The sequence below is a fragment of the Syngnathus acus genome, chromosome 10 (genome assembly GCF_901709675.1).
Source record: "Syngnathus acus chromosome 10, fSynAcu1.2, whole genome shotgun sequence".
In the NCBI taxonomy this organism is placed as follows: domain Eukaryota; kingdom Metazoa; phylum Chordata; class Actinopteri; order Syngnathiformes; family Syngnathidae; genus Syngnathus; species Syngnathus acus.
This window is the reverse complement of record NC_051095.1, coordinates 19,498,478-19,517,343: the sequence shown is the minus strand read 5'-3', so window position 1 is coordinate 19,517,343 and position 18,866 is coordinate 19,498,478. Positions and strand designations below refer to the sequence as shown.

At 40.5% G+C, this 18,866-nt stretch overlaps 2 protein-coding genes and 1 long non-coding RNA gene across 4 annotated transcripts; all 3 read right to left on the bottom strand.

The window, feature by feature from the left end:
- Positions 1-1,455: 1,455 nt before the first annotated feature.
- LOC119129631 lies at positions 1,456-2,243 on the bottom strand. The gene is made up of 3 exons (XR_005099293.1): positions 2,165-2,243; positions 1,611-1,667; positions 1,456-1,529 (listed from the first exon to the last, which is right to left on the bottom strand). It is a non-coding gene; the product is annotated as an uncharacterized LOC119129631 (long non-coding RNA).
- A 2,607-nt stretch (positions 2,244-4,850) lies between these two features.
- Positions 4,851-8,159, bottom strand: si:ch211-255i20.3 (transmembrane emp24 domain-containing protein 11). The gene is made up of 5 exons (XM_037262549.1): positions 7,932-8,159; positions 7,707-7,798; positions 7,279-7,404; positions 7,045-7,191; positions 4,851-5,672 (listed from the first exon to the last, which is right to left on the bottom strand). Exons 1-5 carry the CDS (start codon positions 8,059-8,061, stop codon positions 5,523-5,525), a joined length of 645 nt encoding a protein of 214 aa, XP_037118444.1. The 5' UTR covers positions 8,062-8,159; the 3' UTR covers positions 4,851-5,522.
- A 3,382-nt stretch (positions 8,160-11,541) lies between these two features.
- Positions 11,542-17,904, bottom strand: spon2b (spondin 2b, extracellular matrix protein). Of its 2 annotated transcripts, none has more exons than XM_037262455.1 (6): positions 17,811-17,904; positions 16,869-17,137; positions 15,499-15,722; positions 14,991-15,182; positions 14,160-14,346; positions 11,542-12,177 (listed from the first exon to the last, which is right to left on the bottom strand). In XM_037262455.1, exons 2-6 carry the CDS (start codon positions 17,110-17,112, stop codon positions 11,999-12,001), a joined length of 1,026 nt encoding a protein of 341 aa, XP_037118350.1. In that variant the 5' UTR covers positions 17,113-17,137; positions 17,811-17,904; the 3' UTR covers positions 11,542-11,998. The 2 variants fall into 2 exon arrangements, with proteins under 2 accessions (XP_037118350.1, XP_037118351.1); XM_037262456.1 differs by lacking the exon at positions 11,542-12,177 and adding an exon at positions 12,797-12,966.
- Positions 17,905-18,866: the final 962 nt, after the last annotated feature.

Sequence of the window (18,866 nt, the reverse complement as noted above, 5' to 3'; positions counted from 1 at the left end):
AAGACATTTGTATTATTTGGTTAACAACAACAATTATCATTGAGACCCGTCATCCGTGTGATTAACATGCCATGTGGGTAGTCACTGAAATGTAATCTCTGCCTGGCTGCTTTAGTGGCGAGTATGTTTGGCTCACAGTAAGGAGGTCTGGGCTCCAATCTCCATGGTCTCCAGGAACTCCGTTAATTGTCCTTAAGCGTGAATATGAGTGTGAATGAATGCTCGTCAAAACAAAGCCATGTGATTCACTAGTGGCCAATCTAGGGCATACTTCTACGTATATATGGAGGGTAGGCTGAACATGCGGTTGTAGTTATTTTTAAACCCAAAGATATTTTTGGGTTGTAACGGACATCAATATTAGTTTGTCTACCTTGTTTTTCGTGCAAGCTTTGGGAGGTGTGGCCCATCGATGATGACGACGACTTCAAACTGGAAGAAGAGCGCAGACAACAACTCGTATCTGTACTTGTACTTAAAAAAGAAAACACTATTGTCTTCAGGTCACACAATTAACATCAGTACTGGGGTCACACAGTTCATCGTGACAGTCTTGGATCCCAGCTTTCACAATAAAAGACTTCTGAACCGACTTCTGCCATTACGTTTTTGATTTTTTGGGGATTGCAAAGAAAGGGAAGTCGACAGGATGATCCTGGTGGCGTTCCAGAGGGAGACAAAGCGGGAAGATGCTTGCCGAGATTATCGGGGTGGCGCACAAAGACCACACTGTGAGCCGCTGCCATATGCGCAAGGTCACTGGACGCGGTGGGGCAAGACAAAACCGTGATATAAAAGTGGCAGAAAAAGCACTTACTCCTTCAACATGATGCTATTGATCACAACTGGGTGACGACATTTGAAAGCACAATAATGGGGCTTTAATTCCATCTTTAAAACTCTTTTTACCCCTCTGCTATGTCTGTTTCTTTGATTACACCGAGAAACATATTTCTCGGGTCAATGTGACCCATATCTGTAACCTGTTAGTCATTTCTCAGGAACAGCAAAAATGTTCCTGGTTCAGTGTGACCCATTGCCAGACCAATATTTTTAATAAACCATATAGTTTTGTCACGTACACATTTACATTTGTAAAACTATCAATATAAAAAAAGTCTAACCTATTTTTTCTACTATTCTTTCTTGGCAACATACATGTTTAACAATAAATGTGAAAACAGCGACATTGAGTGGTGGAAGAGAGAGACACACCTGCAGATTAAGACTAAACGTTAGGTTTGGGGTTTCTTTTTTGCTTACAGAAATTAAAATGGAGTCCATGTGACTGTTGCATTTTTGCCATAATTATCAGTATAGACGTGTCACAAGTACCTTTGAAATGAATATTCCAGTTTAGCAATGTATGCACTCTGTTCATTCATCTTCCTGTGACAAAGGAAAAAAAAGTTGAATTTGTATTTCCCCCCCCCCCTCTCCATTGTGATATCATTGGTTAATTCAACTCACTTGTTCATCTTCTGCATTTCCTGCTTCATCTTAACCCACTCCGCCTCCAATTTCTCGTTCTGTTTTGTTCAAGAAACAGGACAACACGGAAATTCATGCATGTAATGTGCCTTCAGGCCAAGCGAGAGAAGACTTCTCACCTTTTTCTGGTAGTATGCCACCAATTTTCTACTATGTTTGACCTGGAACATTGCAACCTGAAGAGAACAAGTGGAGAAAACTAGCATTAACAACATACAAACCATAACATTGGGTCCATTGAACTGATGGCACAGAGGTATTTAATGTCAATCAAATTAACACTTATATACACTGGAACCTCTAAAAGTGACACAACATGAAGTTCACGACATAGTTTGCATAATAATTTGGCCCTAAATCCAAAGAAAATTCCAAAGCAGTTTCATCATATTTGGATGCCGTGTGGGCAACAAGATTCCCGTTCCCTCTTCATTGTCAGATATCTTCCATGAGTGAGTGGTTTTACTTCATTTAATATTCATAAGTAATATTGAAAGCACAGTAAATAGTGTCATGACGGTGACATTTAATATTTACATTGTTTCCAATAGAAAAAAACTGTTTTGAGATTAGAATGTGACATGAATGACAATTGTTGCTGTTTGTTGACACACTCGTAGCTCGCGAATAAGCAATACAAAATAGATTAAAGAATAAGAATGAACAAATGAACCTTTTTAATCTCTGACAACTGTTTCTTTGCAGCAACATTGACTTTGGAGAACACCTCCTTCACTTCCGTGCGGCTCTGGACAGACAAACAAACAAACAAACAAACAAACAAACAAACAAACAAACAAAAGATTTGTCCAAAATTTTACATTTGCAGCTGTCATTTTCCAGTTGATTTACTTACTTTGTCAGTGAGAGGAGTCACTTGACATTTGTCTTTGCAAATCAAACACCTGCCTTGTTTACCTGAAGGAACCAAAGGAAAGAAATGTTGGTTTTGTTTGTTTGTGGGTTCATCATTCACCTCACTTTTGATCCTGGCTGTCATACAGTGAGATTGCAGATTTATCTTTACAGATTATTTTAAACAAAATCTAGGTCATTGTACTGCAAGATAACGTCCAACAGAGGTCTCTGTTTACCCAGACGTTTTATGCCGAGGTGAGGACCTAAGAGCCCCCACCAAACGCTTTTATACGGTCTCAGACGCTTCCTCTATGTACCTTTTTTGTAACAAACATTGCATACGACATGGCCGCAAGAGGTGAGCGCCATTCGAAGCTCGGATGAGGGTGGAAGAAAGCAGGCGTTGCAGCAGACCCACTGCGACATTTTCGGCTTGTCTCGTTGCGGCCCGGGCGGAAAGTTAGCACCTTTTGTCAACGGCTAACGCTGTCTGCTCTATGGGGGGGGGGGGGGGGGGGGGGGGGCAAAACCGCCAAAATTAACAATATATAATAATAATAATAAAAACACAAATATAAAAAAGTATAATAAGAAAAAAATAAACTAAAGAAAAATACATTGTTGTTTAATTGTATGTATACATGTTTTTTGGATTCATTTTTTGTCATTTTTTTGAAATTTTCAAATCTTTTTTTATTTTTGCATTTATATTTATATGTATTTTTGTTGTTTTTGTTTTCATATTTTTTAAGGTACATTTTTCAATTGTTTATTCATTATAATGATATATAAACTGCCAATATAACAATTGTTATATTGGCAGTTTTGCTCCCGCAATACATTTGTCTTGTGTTGAACGTCAACGTTTTAAACTTGCAAGACTGATCAATGAATTTAAATCTACCCCTTAACTAGGACCTACTGTAGTGTCAGGTGGAGACCTGGGGACAGCCGTGTGACGTATGCTGAAGTGGCGGCAGAAGAACCCGGAAAAGAAGTTAGGGCAGATGCTCGAGTGGACATGGCACACTTGGCCAAGATGCTCAAAAATCCAGACCAAAGGAATCATTTTGACTCTATCATGTCAAAAGGTAAGCAGAGCTGCAGTTTTAGCACAGATTAGAACCATGTTAAAGGAATTAGCTTTCGATTATAATGTTGTAAGGATGGTCAACTGGACAGTTGATGTAGGGATGAGGTTGATTTTTGTTTACTGATGTCATGCGCCACACCACCACGCTTATTGAAAGGTTTATTTTGGTGGCTTGGTAAGGAAAGCTGCCATCACAAATGATAATATATTGTCTCCGAACGCTAGTGTTAAGTGTGCGTGCGCGTGTGTGTACTACAGTCATCCCTCGCTACTTCGCGTTTCGTTTATCGCGGCTTCAGTACATCGCGGATTTTTTTTCTCCCAAATTAAAAGAACATTTAAAAGTCAAAATAAAACTTCTAAATTGAGGAAACATATGTCTAACCTTTAGGACAATGTAGTATTGCTCCAAATGTTCCTTTACATTCCTTGAGAAGTCCGTTTTCGCGTGTTAGCACGATCGCGAATCAGGGCCGGTTCTAGGAATGCACATAAGAGGGGGCAGTCAGAAATGTGAAGGGGGCATGTTCCTTTTTTTTTTTTTTACACATTTTTAACGCTGTTAGTGTTTTCTTCACGGCAGTTGTTAGCTGTGTCCAGATCTCAACCTGGAGAAGTGGATTGCACTCTGTCAGGCCTCTACACTAAGACCTGTCCAGCTTGGGTGTCCCACCTGAAGATTAAAGCTTCTGCTGGTATTGCTCTTAGGGTCACTGAGGCACGCAAACCCCCTGACCACAATAAGGTGGCAATCTCTCAGGGGGGGAGAACATATAATATGAATGTTATATTAACTATTATTTGAGTTGTCGTTAATCATTAGTTATATCACGGGTCATTTCGACGAGTTTGGTGGAGTTTTTACTGCTTCTTCCAACTCCTACCGCGCTGACTGTAACTTGACACTCTCTGGCTGCGTCTTTCCTCAATTGTATACTCACAGTGATTGGATGTTTACGGTGGGGCGCGGAGTCCTGACAGCAGGCTGTGTGAGGACACACACTGCACCGACATGAGAGAAGAGAGGGGGCTGATTAGCGTGTGTTTCTATCAGCGGATTTTTCACTTCTAAAAGTTTGATTCGAGGGGGCAGGTCATCTGTTTGAGGGGGCGTTGCCCCCTCTTGCCCCTGCGTAGAGCCGGCACTGTCGCGAATTAGCATCTTTCCTCTAACTCGTTAGCCTGTCCAGTACTTCTTGTTGGTGACCGTACTTCACGGATTTCACTTATCGCGGGTGGTTTTTTGAACCAATTATCCGCGATAAACGAGGGATTACTGTATATGTTTCTGCGCGTGTGCATGCACTAGGGGCTTTGGTTAAATTGTGGTGCCTTCACTAACAGTAAACATAGCTGCTATAAATTTCTAGGGATACACAGATTATTTTTGGATTACGGTCTTGGTTTCTGAAGATCTTTATTGCTCTGTGAAGTTGTTAGCAACTACGGTACAGCGGCAGTTTTTGTTTTTGGCAATGTGTCCATGCACCACAAAAATGCTTTAATTGTCTTCGAGGTTACTCTGGGTTCTACTTCTACTAATTGAGGCAAGCAGTTGACGAGTTTATGATAGAACCAAAGTTAGGCTTGTAGGACGAAATGCGGGCGGTGCACTGTGTGCGATATGTTTGGCCCTGAAATGAGCCAATTTCAAAATAGCAAGAAATGTTCTATAAAAATGTGTGTATGATTTTTCATCCTTGGGGTATTTTGATGAAAGCATGCTACAGACGCTACTAAAACAGCTGGGAACTGTTTTAAATTGTGAAGAAAAAAACACGACCTGCTTTCGAGCTATAAACACATACTGTAATTAATGTTATGACAATTTTAAGGCAGGGTTTTCCACACTGTGGATCAGGGCCCAAAATGTTTGCTGTGATTCTTAGATTATGTACGGTATATGTTAATAAATTACTGTACATATTACATGTATTAATTTAGGATTCCTCGGAAGAACCAGAATAATCCCAAACAGTTTGGGAAGGCCTGTTCTTAGTTGTAAAGGCATAAGTAATCACCATGGCAATAATGTACTCCAAGTAAATGACGTGATTTTCCCATGATTGACAGATGGTGACTAGACGAGCTTCTTGGCGATGAAGAAATCTTTGAGCTGCTTCATCTGCCAGAAACCGACCAAAAGCAGGAGGATGGTCTGCACCACGGCCCACCACAGCACTGTACTGTGTGTGTCCTCACTGGTCTGACGAAAGAACTCCTCTTTTTCCTGTTGGCAGCAACAACAAGTATCCCCAAACTTTTGAAAGGTAATGTCAATGTTTTGACAAATCTGTAAAGACAAAAACTTGCTGGGAAAAGTTCCAGAGCTTTTCTGGTATCAGGAAAAATAAATCAAATCCCATAAGAGGAAAATTAACTAAAAGCAAAGCTTGTTTTGAATCATGTTAACTGTTATTTGTACCGTAATTTGCGGACTATAAGTCGCGTTTTTTTTTATAGTTTGGGTGGGGGGGCGACTTATAATAAGGAGCGACTTATATGTGTTTTTTTTTCAAAAATTAAAAAAAAAAAAAAAAAGGGAAACCGCAATAAACGAACCGCGATGTAGCAAGGGATTACTGTAATTTGAATTTCAAGTGACGTCAGCAGCGCGACGCGGCGTGGCGCGGCGGTTGTTTACAAAAAGGACAAAGATTGATCACGGGATGACGAAGGGCCCCACGTACTACCGGCATCATTAGCGGCTTTGTTTCTAAGTGACACGGAGGACGAAGAGTTTGAAGGATTTAAGGATTTGGAGTGACACAGAAGGTTTGAAAAACTATTATGGCTTTTACGCACGCCCGGCCGGTCCTACTCTACGGAGCTCTCTTTCACCTCCGTGGATAGAAGTCGGGGGCCGGTGCTCGGCCGGGTGGCTGTCCGGGGACGGTGGATGGGGCTCGGACATGGCTTTTACGCACGCCCGGTCCTACTCTACGGAGCTCTCTTTCACCTCCGTGGATGGAAGTCGAGGGCCGGCGCTCAGCCGGGTGGCTGTCCGGGGACGGTGGAGTGCACAGATGGTTTGATAATATTATTGCTTATATAATAGTTATTTGATATCTGATTTATATATCGTTATATGGGCCTGTGGAATATTTTGAAGTGCAAGCGCCGTCAGCTGCGCGCACCCATTGTTTACAAAGGACGATCGATGGATTTAATGAATTGGAGTGACACAGATGGTTTTATAAACGTGTTATTTATGTAATCGTTTTTTTTAACAACTCTGAATGTTACGTCAGGCCCGTTCTCAGCTCTTTGTTTGTGTTTATGTCATGTTAGCATACCTATCGTTTAGCCTGTTGTTGCTCGTTCATGACTGTTCTTGGTGTTGGATTTTGTCGAATAAATTGCCCCCCAAAATGCGACTTATACCCCGGAGTGACTTATATATGTTTTTTTTCACTTTTTTGGGCATTTTATGGCTGATGCGACTTGTACTCCGGAGCGACTTTTAGTCCGAAAATTACGGTACCTTAACAGCGAGAGGGTTGAAATCAATTAAAATCTATGTATGTATGTATGTATGTATTATTATTATTATTATTATTATTATTATTATTGTACTTTAAGGCTCTATCAGCCAGTCCTACCCGCTGATAATCCTGCTGCTTGGTGATGAGCACCATCTGATCAATGAGATGTTCCAGCCCGTATTCCAGTGTCTTCAAGTTGTCTTTGGTTCTGTCGGCTTTCGGATTCATAACATGCTCGCCTATCTGAACATCCAAATGTAATTTCTGCCGAACACAAGAAGAATCATCATTGTTAAAAAATAAGATGATAAAAATGAAGTCTTGTGTGATTGTGTGTGTTGCAGGTCTTACCAGACGTTCTCCAGCAAAGACGGAGAAACTGGTAGAGTTGGTTTGGAAGCAGAGGAAGTGCTGACCGGACGCGTGTGCCGTGAAGGTGAATTTTGCAAAGATTCCGTAGCGCTTGCTCATCAAAACCTAGTGTTAAGTGGATCGCAAGCAAAAATATTTACATATTTGAGCTGTTCTGATGCGTCAATCAATGTTGTGATAATACCAATCTTATGACTTCAATACCAGGATTATACTTGCATTTAGTACAGCAATACGATACTGAAAATATAAGCAATTTGTAAACAATAGCCATCCTTTTGTTCACATTAATACGCTTTTGAAGAACTGAAATATTTACACGTGATTGAAAACAAACTGAAATTAGGCATGGGGCAAATACTTTTTATCACGTCACGCTTCATATATTACATTTATTATGACTGTACCTCATGGTTGGGGTCCCTGACCGTCACAGTGACGCCAAGGTGAGGCGAGTGGGTGGACGACTTCAAGTCCCACGGCTGCAACAGGAAATATCCTGGGGGGAAAGTGATATGCTCATTTGAGCCTCCTGCCATAAGTCATCACAATTTACAAGACACATTTAATCGTTCTCTGCGGTCCTCTGTCCATTGCTTTTGGCTCATTCTTATCCCCTCTCCATAACTCACCTGTCACCAGCATGTCCTGGGGAATCTCCTCAATGATGCATCGCTCCTCCTGCTCGCCCAGATCAAAATACATGGCGACCGCCAGCATCAGGTAAGTCTGAAGGAAAGAGATGGCCCATTGTAGCCTCATGGTCAGTCCGCTATAGCCTATTAAACCAAGTTTTGTGAAAACAGTCTGTAAGTCCCAAATGGGTTTTCCAAAGTCCACAGCGTGTGTCTGCTGGAGGCTGCCGAGTGTGAGAAAGTGGCAGGTGCTGCGTTGCGTGACTAGACATTGGTCAAGTGGTGTGACTGGTTCACTTAGCAGCCAATAGCACCTCGCCAATGTTATGTCATGATTGTGTTCTCTCTCCAAACATCAAGAAAGCTATCAAAATTTGCACTTGTTAAATCAATGAGTAGATAATAAATACTAAGCGTTACATAGTGTTTAGTTGTGACGATAATGCTCCCCATGCTTAAACAGCCACAGTTAGTTTTATTTTCCAAAAGTTACGGATGATTGCTAATTTTATAATGCCAAAACTTAGTGCATAACAGTAAAGGTACACTGAAAATCCTCCAGAATTAAGGCTTTAGGAACAGTGTTAAAAACACTTGCATTAATACCCCTCAGTAATAAAATAGCCTGTGTAGTCTCGCATGTCACACTCTTGTTAAGATAGGGGTTCACCTAAATTCCACACTGATCGCTGTCTTACGCCTTTGGATTGAAGTTGACTCGTTTGAGTCGAGACAATTTTCTGCAGCATCGCTTCCCTCCTCGTTTGCAAGTTGGAATCTGTAAGGTAGGCAAAACTTTCACATGATGGTGTTTGATTAAAAAAGTAAAAGCCGTATTTTGTGTGTTTATATCGTGTATTTTAATTTGAGTTTTGGTATCTGAATAAATGCTATTATTAGAAATCAATAGATATGTATGTGCTAATCATGATTCCAGCATCAATCAAAGCTGTTGCCATTAATTATTTTCCATAATTGCACACCCCTACAGCAAAGAGACAAACAGCTTCATTACAATCTTCGAATTTGGACTTTTTACATATCAAACTCTGCAAATACAATCACATAAATGAACCAAAATACTCATTAGCCCAACTCCTGGCCCCCAACACAGACCCAATCCCATAAATGAACCAAAATACTCATTAGCCCAACTCCTGGCCCCCAACACAGACCCACCCCATGCTTTTAGTATTACTTTTACTTCAATTTCATGTGACATTTTGTCCTGGTTTTTAATTGGGTTACAATGATATAACATCTTAAGTTAGCTGACTAAAGATTTTCAATATTAATATTCATCTTCAACTAAAAAGTGTGAATTTGAGAAAGTTCTCCGATTCCTTGAGCTGGATAAAGTCCCTAAACTCCAATTAGCCAACAAGTGAATTATCTTGACACTTATACTTCTAATTAATCAACATTTATTCCTTCAACCGATATTATCTTCACATCTTGGTGTCACTTGTCATTCTCCACATAATATATTTTTTCATTTTATAAAACAAAATAAACTCTGCTTTAACTCCAGCTGTCTCCTTTAAAAAAAAAAAAACTTTTTGAAGGATTTTGACTTCAAGGGTTTGACATTTAAGGTTTAATGTAAAAAAAAAAAGACTAGGAATTTAAGTCACAATTTTTTAACCATTATAAATGTAGAGTAATGCTTATGTTGTGTGATTGTGTGGTATGTAAAATTATTTTTATCCTATTACATAACATACTGCCTCCTGTATTGTTCTTTACATAATTCTAAAATAATATGGATAGTCAGACAAATTGTTCTGGGGTGAATTCCTATGGGTTTATGTAAAGATGTCGACTGTTAGCTTCTCATATCAGCTGACCTATTTCAAATACTTAAAAATTTTTTTTAAATTGAATATGTAAACTAGGTTTGTTTCTGCCACTATTCTGAGGACTATTTAATTAATCCTAACAGGTCTTTTGTGTTAACACATTATATGACTGATAGGAGCATACTTTCCTTATATGAGGTCATTTATAATGTTAACACCCACATAACCGCAGAGAATAGATTTTGCTCTCCAAGTGAGCGTCTGCTAAAGCTGTCACCATCCCCTCACACTTAAGTCTATAATATCACATCTCCACGTCTTCCCACACTTTGTGGTGAATGCTGAACCAATATACTCCCTGGCAGCGATATTTACTGTAAGTAGGGTAAATCTGTCATTTCCAAAGTCTGAAACCATTGATCATGAACGTGTCCAAACGTATTCAGTACAATTGTGGTCAGACACAGTACTTACATGTGCTCATCATGGACATGACTTTTGGATGAATCGTGGCATTTAAATTCAAGACTCCGAATAGCTTGGACGTTACAATTGTTTGAATTGATGAGCTCAGCATCTGCTGTTAGTTCCCATATTTATATCGATATCTATATATCGAGATGGATGGATGGATAAGTAACCTTTTTCCATTGGAAGGGCTCCACTTACTCACTCTTGGATGGTGCGGTTTCAAATGAGTTAAGTTTGAGGTAATGCCAAACGTATATGGCTCACCATCATATTCTCAAGTCAGAGGCTGAGCTGCACTGTATTAGTTTACAGACTAAACGTGCCTGTGATGAGTAAATGTCTAACCCGCTGAACACGATTGTATGTGGATCCCAGTGACTTTAGCCAATGACATTTCTAAGAAAAGTGTACAGGTAGAGATGAAAATCAAATCCATGCTCCTCATGAGTGTCTTTCACTCCGTTTCCCATCTGTCATCATTCAAAGCCGGCAGATGTGTGCTATTGCTATTCAATCTGCCTCTCCCAGTATTTTGAGAGGCAAAGTGCATGCACATTGGTGTCTGTTTTACAAATTTCAACTGGTATAATTCAGGAAATAAAGAATATTCCTCTGTCACAGCTGCAAGTGTCTGTTTTGGACATCAACCAGGATTATCTAATACTTTGTTAGATGTGCAGTGAGTGGCAGAGTGTGATTTCAAGTCTCATGGAGTCGATCATTTGGTTTGAGGTCACTGAGTACCTTTACCTAGTTTATAGTATTTTATAATAGGTGCAGTATGTGTATTTAAAACTATTACTGGTTAAACACCTCAAGGTACGATGATTCGGTTTGAATCCCAACACTGCTTAGTTGGCACATTGACCATTTTTATTTTGAACAAAGGGCTTATTTATGTGAAATCCCCACTAGTGTTGGGCATTTGAGTCCATTTGTAATGTTTGACAACCTGTCATTCAGAGTGAAAATGTATCTATGTTAGCTTCTCCTGCTAATTGATTTATTCATAATATAATTGATCTCAATTGTTATTTTCGGGGGTGTTTGAATTCCTAACAAAACACATTCATTGGCCGAAAAAAGACCGAACTGAACCTTAGTAAATTATATTCTAAAATTTCGATTCTATTTTATAATTCTATATTCTATATTTATTGATTTTTTTTAAAGTCTTTTAATGATATAATTCTAAAATTTCAATAAAAATGAAAACACCACTATCAACAGATAAGCAGAATTGCTTCAACCCGATTCCTTTTTCGACAAGTCACGTGGAAACGGTACATGAAGTTGTAATGATTGTCGAATTATATACTTGTCGAAATAAACAAATCAAATCAACACACTTTTATTGACAATAAAGATATCACATTTTTTTTAAAGATTTATTGTAATGTTTTGTACAAAAATATTTTCTGCATGAAACCAGTACCTTAATTGAGTTTCAAAAAAAGAATACAAATGGCTATTTTCATATTTGTACGTGTCAGGGTAAAATCCTGGAAATAAATACATTCTTTTGAGCTTCTGGTCGATTAATTCGAAAGCCACTTTTTGATCACTCGCAACAACTACATCCCTCCATTGATTTCAGGTCCATCCTTAGGACAGAGGATCTTATTTTCTCACTGACTAGGGAGCAGGTCCAATTCATGACTTTAGCAAATAAACCGCAACCCTTTTGTTGTTGTATCTTCTCCGACGTCTGTTCCGCCCTTGTCGCTCCTTCCTGTTCTTCTGCCCTTCACTGTCCTTCCGCTTCCTCTTCTCCTCCCTAGTTTCCAGGCCTAGTCATAAGCAATTGTCCAGCACGCACGTCCGCTTCTCCTCCAGCAGGGGGCAGGGTACTCCATTGTTGGCATGGTGCAGAAGGACATAGCGTGTGCGGTACTGCAGAGCGGTATCTCCGCACTTGCCTTTGCACAGGCCCCAGGGAGACCATGCTGACACCTCACAGTCCAGCGGCGTTTCTGCGTTGCACAATGGTAGACTTTAGTACACAAGTTGTCGACATGGGTATGCTACGCTGCATGCACTACATTTTTCTTAGGTTTTCTTAGGTTTTTCTAATGTCAGTAATAATGCACAGGACTTGTTTAGGACATACTACCCTTTGGGAGGTTTTGCCCCTTTCCCATCCTGAACCCGAGGTGTAGGGACCTCCTGTTCCTTGAAAGCTGTATCCTGCCTGTTTTAGATGTCTCTCTTGATTGAAATGATCAGGATCATTATCAGTTTTTTTTACAGAGCTTAATTATGATCTTATCATTTGAATCAGGTGTTTGGCAGAAGGAAACGTCTAAAAACAGGCAGAATAAGGATCCTGAGGAACTGAAGTTCATACTGCTGTCCTAACCCAAACCTCAGTCCTAAACCTCAACTCTAAAGGGGAATAGTAGGAATTATCCTGAGACCTAATTCTAAACGATAAACCTAAATATTGACCTCCTTTTGTACATGGACTACATTAATACAGAGACGGGGCATTCAGACAGCTCATCTCTTACGTATCTAGGGCTGCATATAAGCAGTGCACAGGTACGCAGGAGTGCCAAGAATGTTTTACAGAGCACCAAATCCTTTATACATGTCTCTTTTTATTGTCTATCTTTTGAGAATCAGAATGAAAGCAAGGGAATGCCTTTGACAACCTAGTTTGTCAGTTTGAGTCCAAATTTGCTTCAGCATAAAGTGGAAAAGCAGAAGGATGACGCGAGGCACTGAAGGATGGATGGTCTGCTGGAAGATTGCGTTATGTCCTATCTGGCATCATATTGCCGGTCCATTTAGGACACAGGAAAGACATTAATGGGCTAAAGGAGGAAATTCCGTCAGCCAAACTTGGCCTCAATTAGTTGACATCTGTGAATATATTACACAGAAACAGGTTCAATAAGGTGATTGTGAATTGGTCGTGAAGGTCATCTCTTTGACTCTCTGGCAATATTGACGATTAAGTGAAAGATTTAACAATGGATTAGACCTTCGGGGCTGTTTGCAGGAACTGAAAGCCAATCAAATTTCTTGTTTGGACTCTTTGTTTACATGATCACAGAGTGTGACAACAGGTCTGGACAACATCTCTGATTGTTAGTCCCTGACTGTTCGTTGACGCCTTGTCAGCGGGAACAAACCTGTCGTGTAATCTAATTACTGCAGTTTTCCTTCTGTAAAACCTTTGTCAGATTAGTATTTTAAAGATGGACAACTCTCATGGCCCTCCCATCCAACATCAACTGGACCACCGTGTGGTTGTCTTAACTCGTAAAAAGAGCTGTATTTTTCTCAGCTTCCTGCTTTGGCTCGCTTTTAATCCGTGCAACAGGGAGTCATAAATAGTAACTGTCTGTGACTCAACATAGACTGAATGGAACTTCACCTCATTAATAGTGGTCCTGTTGAAATATAAGAGTCTGCCTCCTCCCATTTTGGGTGGCTGACCCATATTATCGCTGTTGTTTTTTTTTCTATATATAATTCCTTTTCCACTTCTCTCTGGTCCTCTTTGCGTTTTAGTGATGACCTTAAGCGTGTCCTTAACATTTTCAAGAATGTAGTAGGTCATGTGGAACATGTCAGTCTATAGCTTCTAGATTTGGCGTACACTTGTTGATACATTGTCAAGGCAGTTAATCAGTGTTTGGATTGTTACCAACAAGCCCTTTCATGAAACATGCATCTCTTACTGAATAATTAGTAGTTTTAGTGTGTTAAAATTGAAATCAAAAAGGCTCAAGACATGCTTTTTTGAATACCAGCTCTTTAATGTCTTATTAATTATATCCGACATGAACCCATAGTCAACAAATGTTTTTACATCTGCACATTTGTGTTGAGGACATGTATTTTTTAATACATAATTTTACTCTTTAATACCTAATTTGTGCGTAACAGTACGTGACTACAAATGCTAATCTACGACCATGCGTGATTTATTATTTCTTTGACTTACTTATGAGGTTGTCCTCAATCTCATTCCCCGTTGGCAGCAGGTTGGACTGGGTGGGCTCCGCTGGAAGGCTTATTATCTGATTGGTCTTCCTTATCTTGGTCAGCGTTACCTTGGCGATTGGTGGGAGGTGCTTCAGTCGGGGGTAGTAGAAGGAATTGGCGGGGTGGTTGGGGAAGGAAGAGGTTATCTAGGAATGGAAAAGGACAAGAAATGACTTTGGATACATAAAGATGATCTGAAATTTAACTCACTACCAAACAGATCCAAGACATTTCGTTAGGGAACAACCTAACAAGTTCAACTTAGCGGCATTCATCTGTTGTCTCGTATATTTTGTTGACATTTGGTTGCAATTACACAAGATCTTGATGAAGAATCCATTTATGAAAGACCCTTGAAAAGGACAAAATGACCCCAAAATATAGGTTTAAACCCATATGGCCCTATTTCTTGTCGTTATAGTCATGACTGACATGGCTACCAAATTTGATGTTGCCAAATGAAACTAGCTGGGTAGAGTTAATCTGTGAAGGACCTCTGAAAATCATCAAAATGACTTTATACGGGTCAACTCACGGTGTACTAAATTTTCTACTAAATTTTGCGTTCCCAAGTGATGGTTGTGCTGGGGGATAAACTTCTAGTAACCCTGCAAAATCTTACTAGGCTGAAAATGGAAAATCCTTGAAAATTGCTGTTGGTTTGGCCTCAGAATAGTAATGTCGAAGAGGGCCTTTGCACCAAGCGCTCAAGACCGACAGTAAATCTAAAACGCCAGCAGCATGCCAATCTTACATTCGTGTTGTTGCCCACAGTTGTAGTATGTCCTACCTGAGTGATTTTGTCTTGTGGCATGGTCTCGAAGTTGGGTGAGGAGAACGTGAAGCCGCTGTCGGTCCCAGCATCATATGGGAAGAGCTCCAGAGACACGCTGTCTTTCCATTGGTCACCGTGGCAGAGGTCCACACTATCCGCTCCCACGAACCAGTCGGGGCTCGGAACAAGGCGCACAATAAACGACAGCTGGAGAATTGACAAATAGAGAAAGCTCACCACATTAGGAGATGGTTTAATAATGTTCTAAGCTATTCAAGAAATTCACTTGTTGTGTATTCCTTGCCAGAAAGTAGCTTTACTCATGTACTGAGACACACTTTGCTTGCCTCTGCCCCTCTTTACATGGGTCTTCATCGAAGGTATGGTTAAAAAATAACCTTCAGTGAATGACAGAAAACGGAAGGTTGTCTAGACCGCTGTCGTCTATTGTAGGCTGACTTCGGAGAGGCTCTGAGTGAAGCCCTGACTTAGTCTTAGCAAAGCAGGTTTGTGAGCGACTTACATAAGAGTGTCTGGCAAAGACCTCAACCACAGTGTTGCTCTGGCCGGTGCCTCCTATGACAGCAGGAGCTGAGAAGATGCCATAAACGCTCTGAATCTTTTCTCCGGCCTGCTCGACTTCCTTCATGAGCGTCCAAGCTTCGCCTTTCTCTGTGAACTCCCTCACTCCGTTGCTGGCAAAGCCATTACGCTGCCACATGTGGTAGTCGGAGCTGTGGGTCACACCTGAGAGCAGAGAGAGGAAGGGATCACCACTGTGTCTTTATTATTGAAATTAGTCATTTTATTTTATCTTTATAACTTTATATCTAATTTGCTTTCATCCCTGATAATAATTTTTTGGGAGGTTATCGGGTTCAGGAATTCACATGGTTTTCTCATACAGGATGGGATCCGATGCTCATTACGTCACTGAGGTTATGTTTTCACATGGCCATTTTCATTTCGTTGTTATTATACAATTATTTTTGCTTGCCTTCATGTGTTATTCGAGTAATAACCTGATAACTCTAAAGTTATTTGGATCTGTTCAACCATTTCAAAGTTTCATGAGGATTTTACCATTCCACCATGTAATTACTGTCAGCAATACGGTATGAGGAGCAATGGTTGTTTATAAGGCTCATAAACCACTCACCAAGTAGCAAACAATGGACTTTACTCGAGTATAAGTACAGCGTTTACAGAGATAAAAAAAAGATCTTCATTTTTGGTTCCATGTTAGCAAACTTTGTCGCTAAATCTATTTGCATCATACGTCTGTTTGGTGTATGTGCTTCTAATTTCGTAGCAAAATCTATAGAAAGCCTGTCTTTGGCGGGTACCTGGAAATATGCAAACCAAATTTGCTGACTTGTGTCTTTTCAGGCATGGCTTCTTGAGGCTTTTTTTGTGGATATACTCATGAGAGCTTTGCTTAATAAAACTGGCTCAGGCTAAAAAATTTCACCAACATTTGGCACCATGTTTTATGACGAGGCAACTAACATTGCCGCCCCATTCCAACTACACGCAAAGATGAAAACCCACATTTGTCACTATTTCACATTTCCTATCTTTCCACGTTTCAAAATCGGTAGCAATTAGACACAATCTTGATGTGTTTCTGTTTGGATGGCCCCTGGGAATAGTGAAACCGACCCTAAAATGCCCACCTCAAAACAAAATCACTCGTATCTTGTGTTTTGACGAGAAATCGCCTTTTGACACTTATTGGTGAGTATCATCATGAATTATGTGTTGCTAAGCGAAACTCGCTTTGGCAATCTCTACAATGTAGCATACAATATGTAATGTTACTGTTGGTCTATAAGATAGGTTAGGGTTCCACCATTGCAATATACCAGAGTTCCTCATCATGAATGTACTCACCGACAAGTTTGGACCATTGTGCAGGGGGGCGGTAGACAGGATACTGTTTGGGGAATGCTGCCTGTGACCACTTGCCAATGAAGGTCAAATTGTACTGGGCTGGTTCTACGGCAGTGCAGATGGGGATGTTTGTCGGCACGGGCATCGGATGGACACCGTGGCCCAGTGTCAGCATCGTGACCACCACGAGGCCAAGAATGGCATCGCTGGTGGAGGAGATACTTGTCGAGGTGTCCATGATCATGAGGCGGGAGAAGTGGGAAAGGAGACTAAGGACAAGAAGATGAATAGTTTTAATAGAAATGGACTGTCACAAATCTATGTGAAGTTCATTGAAGACTCTAAATCCCTCATTAATTTAGACGATTGACGCCTGTACATTTTTTTGTTGCACAGAATGCCTATTGCTGCTGCTGTTCACATTTATGTATTATGTACAGTAGAAGCCCGGAACTCGACAGCCTCGGTACTCGACATATTCGGACTTCGATGCAAAATGTCGGGAAATCTTTGCCTCTGATCTTAAACAAAGCTTTGGAATCCGACGTGAGTTGGCATTGTTGTTCAGCGAGTTTTAAACCATTGTGCGGCCTGACTGCGGTCGTGTGCGGTGCGCTTCCAGAGAGCTAGCGAGTTAGCATTGAGATCCGGGGTTCTATTGTAATGTGAAAAAATACAATAAACTTTAAATTTCGAAACTGCTAGAGATTTTTTTAAATCTATTTGCAGATTTCACAAAAAAATAAATCTGAAAAATCCATGACACCATTTTTCTACATTTCACACTGAAAACATAATTACATGAAAGTCACTCCTTGCCAAAATAATATCCAATATCCTTATTTAATGGACACACATTTTGGTACTACTTTCAATTCTGAATACATACATTGTCTGCATGCATTTGTGAGTGTATAAATACAGTAGTTAATTAATACTCACTGATTTTGCAGAGGGTGAATGAAGGGTTGAGGAAGAGAGAGAGGAGGGGGGTGGAGAGCAGTGGTTGTGGCTGCCGGCAAAAGTGACTGCGAAGCTCCATCGTCCAGTTTCACCTTTTTATGCCTTCTCAGGCGCTTCAACCCCTCCTTCTCTACAACCCCCATCCCCTTTTCAAACCCCCTTGGTTCCACTCTCCTCCTAAACATGCTTCACTTCGTCCTATCTGCTGGTTGATTGATCCTGTGCCAGCTTCACAAAAGACATCTATCTCAACTACTATGCTACCCAAATGACATTTCCATTCAATTTCAATGGGGGGGATGTGATTTGACATGTGACAGTTTTAATCAGAAGAATGCCCCTGGTGTAAAGTATGCTGTAACCACAACTGTGACCAAATGCTGCACAGAAAGAGTGAATACAACCCAATACAAATCCAATACAAATGGAATACAAATACAACTTTATATACTACGTATATAGCGCCTTTCACAACATCTGCCGCTGTAAAGAAGCACTTTACATATACTACTGTTCAAAAGTGTAGTCTCACTTAGAAATGATCTTATTTTCAAAATAAAATCACTATTTTTCAATGAGGATAAAAAAAAACGCTTGTGCAATTAGACGGACGGACGGACGGACGGACGGGCGGGTGGTTAGGCAGGCAGGCAGGCAGGCAGGTAGGTAGGTAGGTTACCAGCAGTATCCACACCCAAGAGTGGGCACACGAGAGGTTAAAGAACAGATATGCAGGAGCTACATAAATTGTAAAACATGATGTTTGTCTTCTACACCGACAGGAAGCCACAATAGCAGCTGTTGTTTTCTCCTCCATCTTCTCCGAAACCTTGTGTATGTATCTTTTGGTAAGCTGTCAGCCAGCTGTGTGTGCGCGTGTGCGGAGGCCGGGTGTGGTGCTTGGCTCAAATCGGTTCCTAGAGGTGGCAGACAACACTATATGCTCACGTGCAAACACACAAATATACCAGCATGCTGACACAGCCCACATCTAATGTTTTCCATATGGTCACGTTTCTTCTTGAAAACACACAT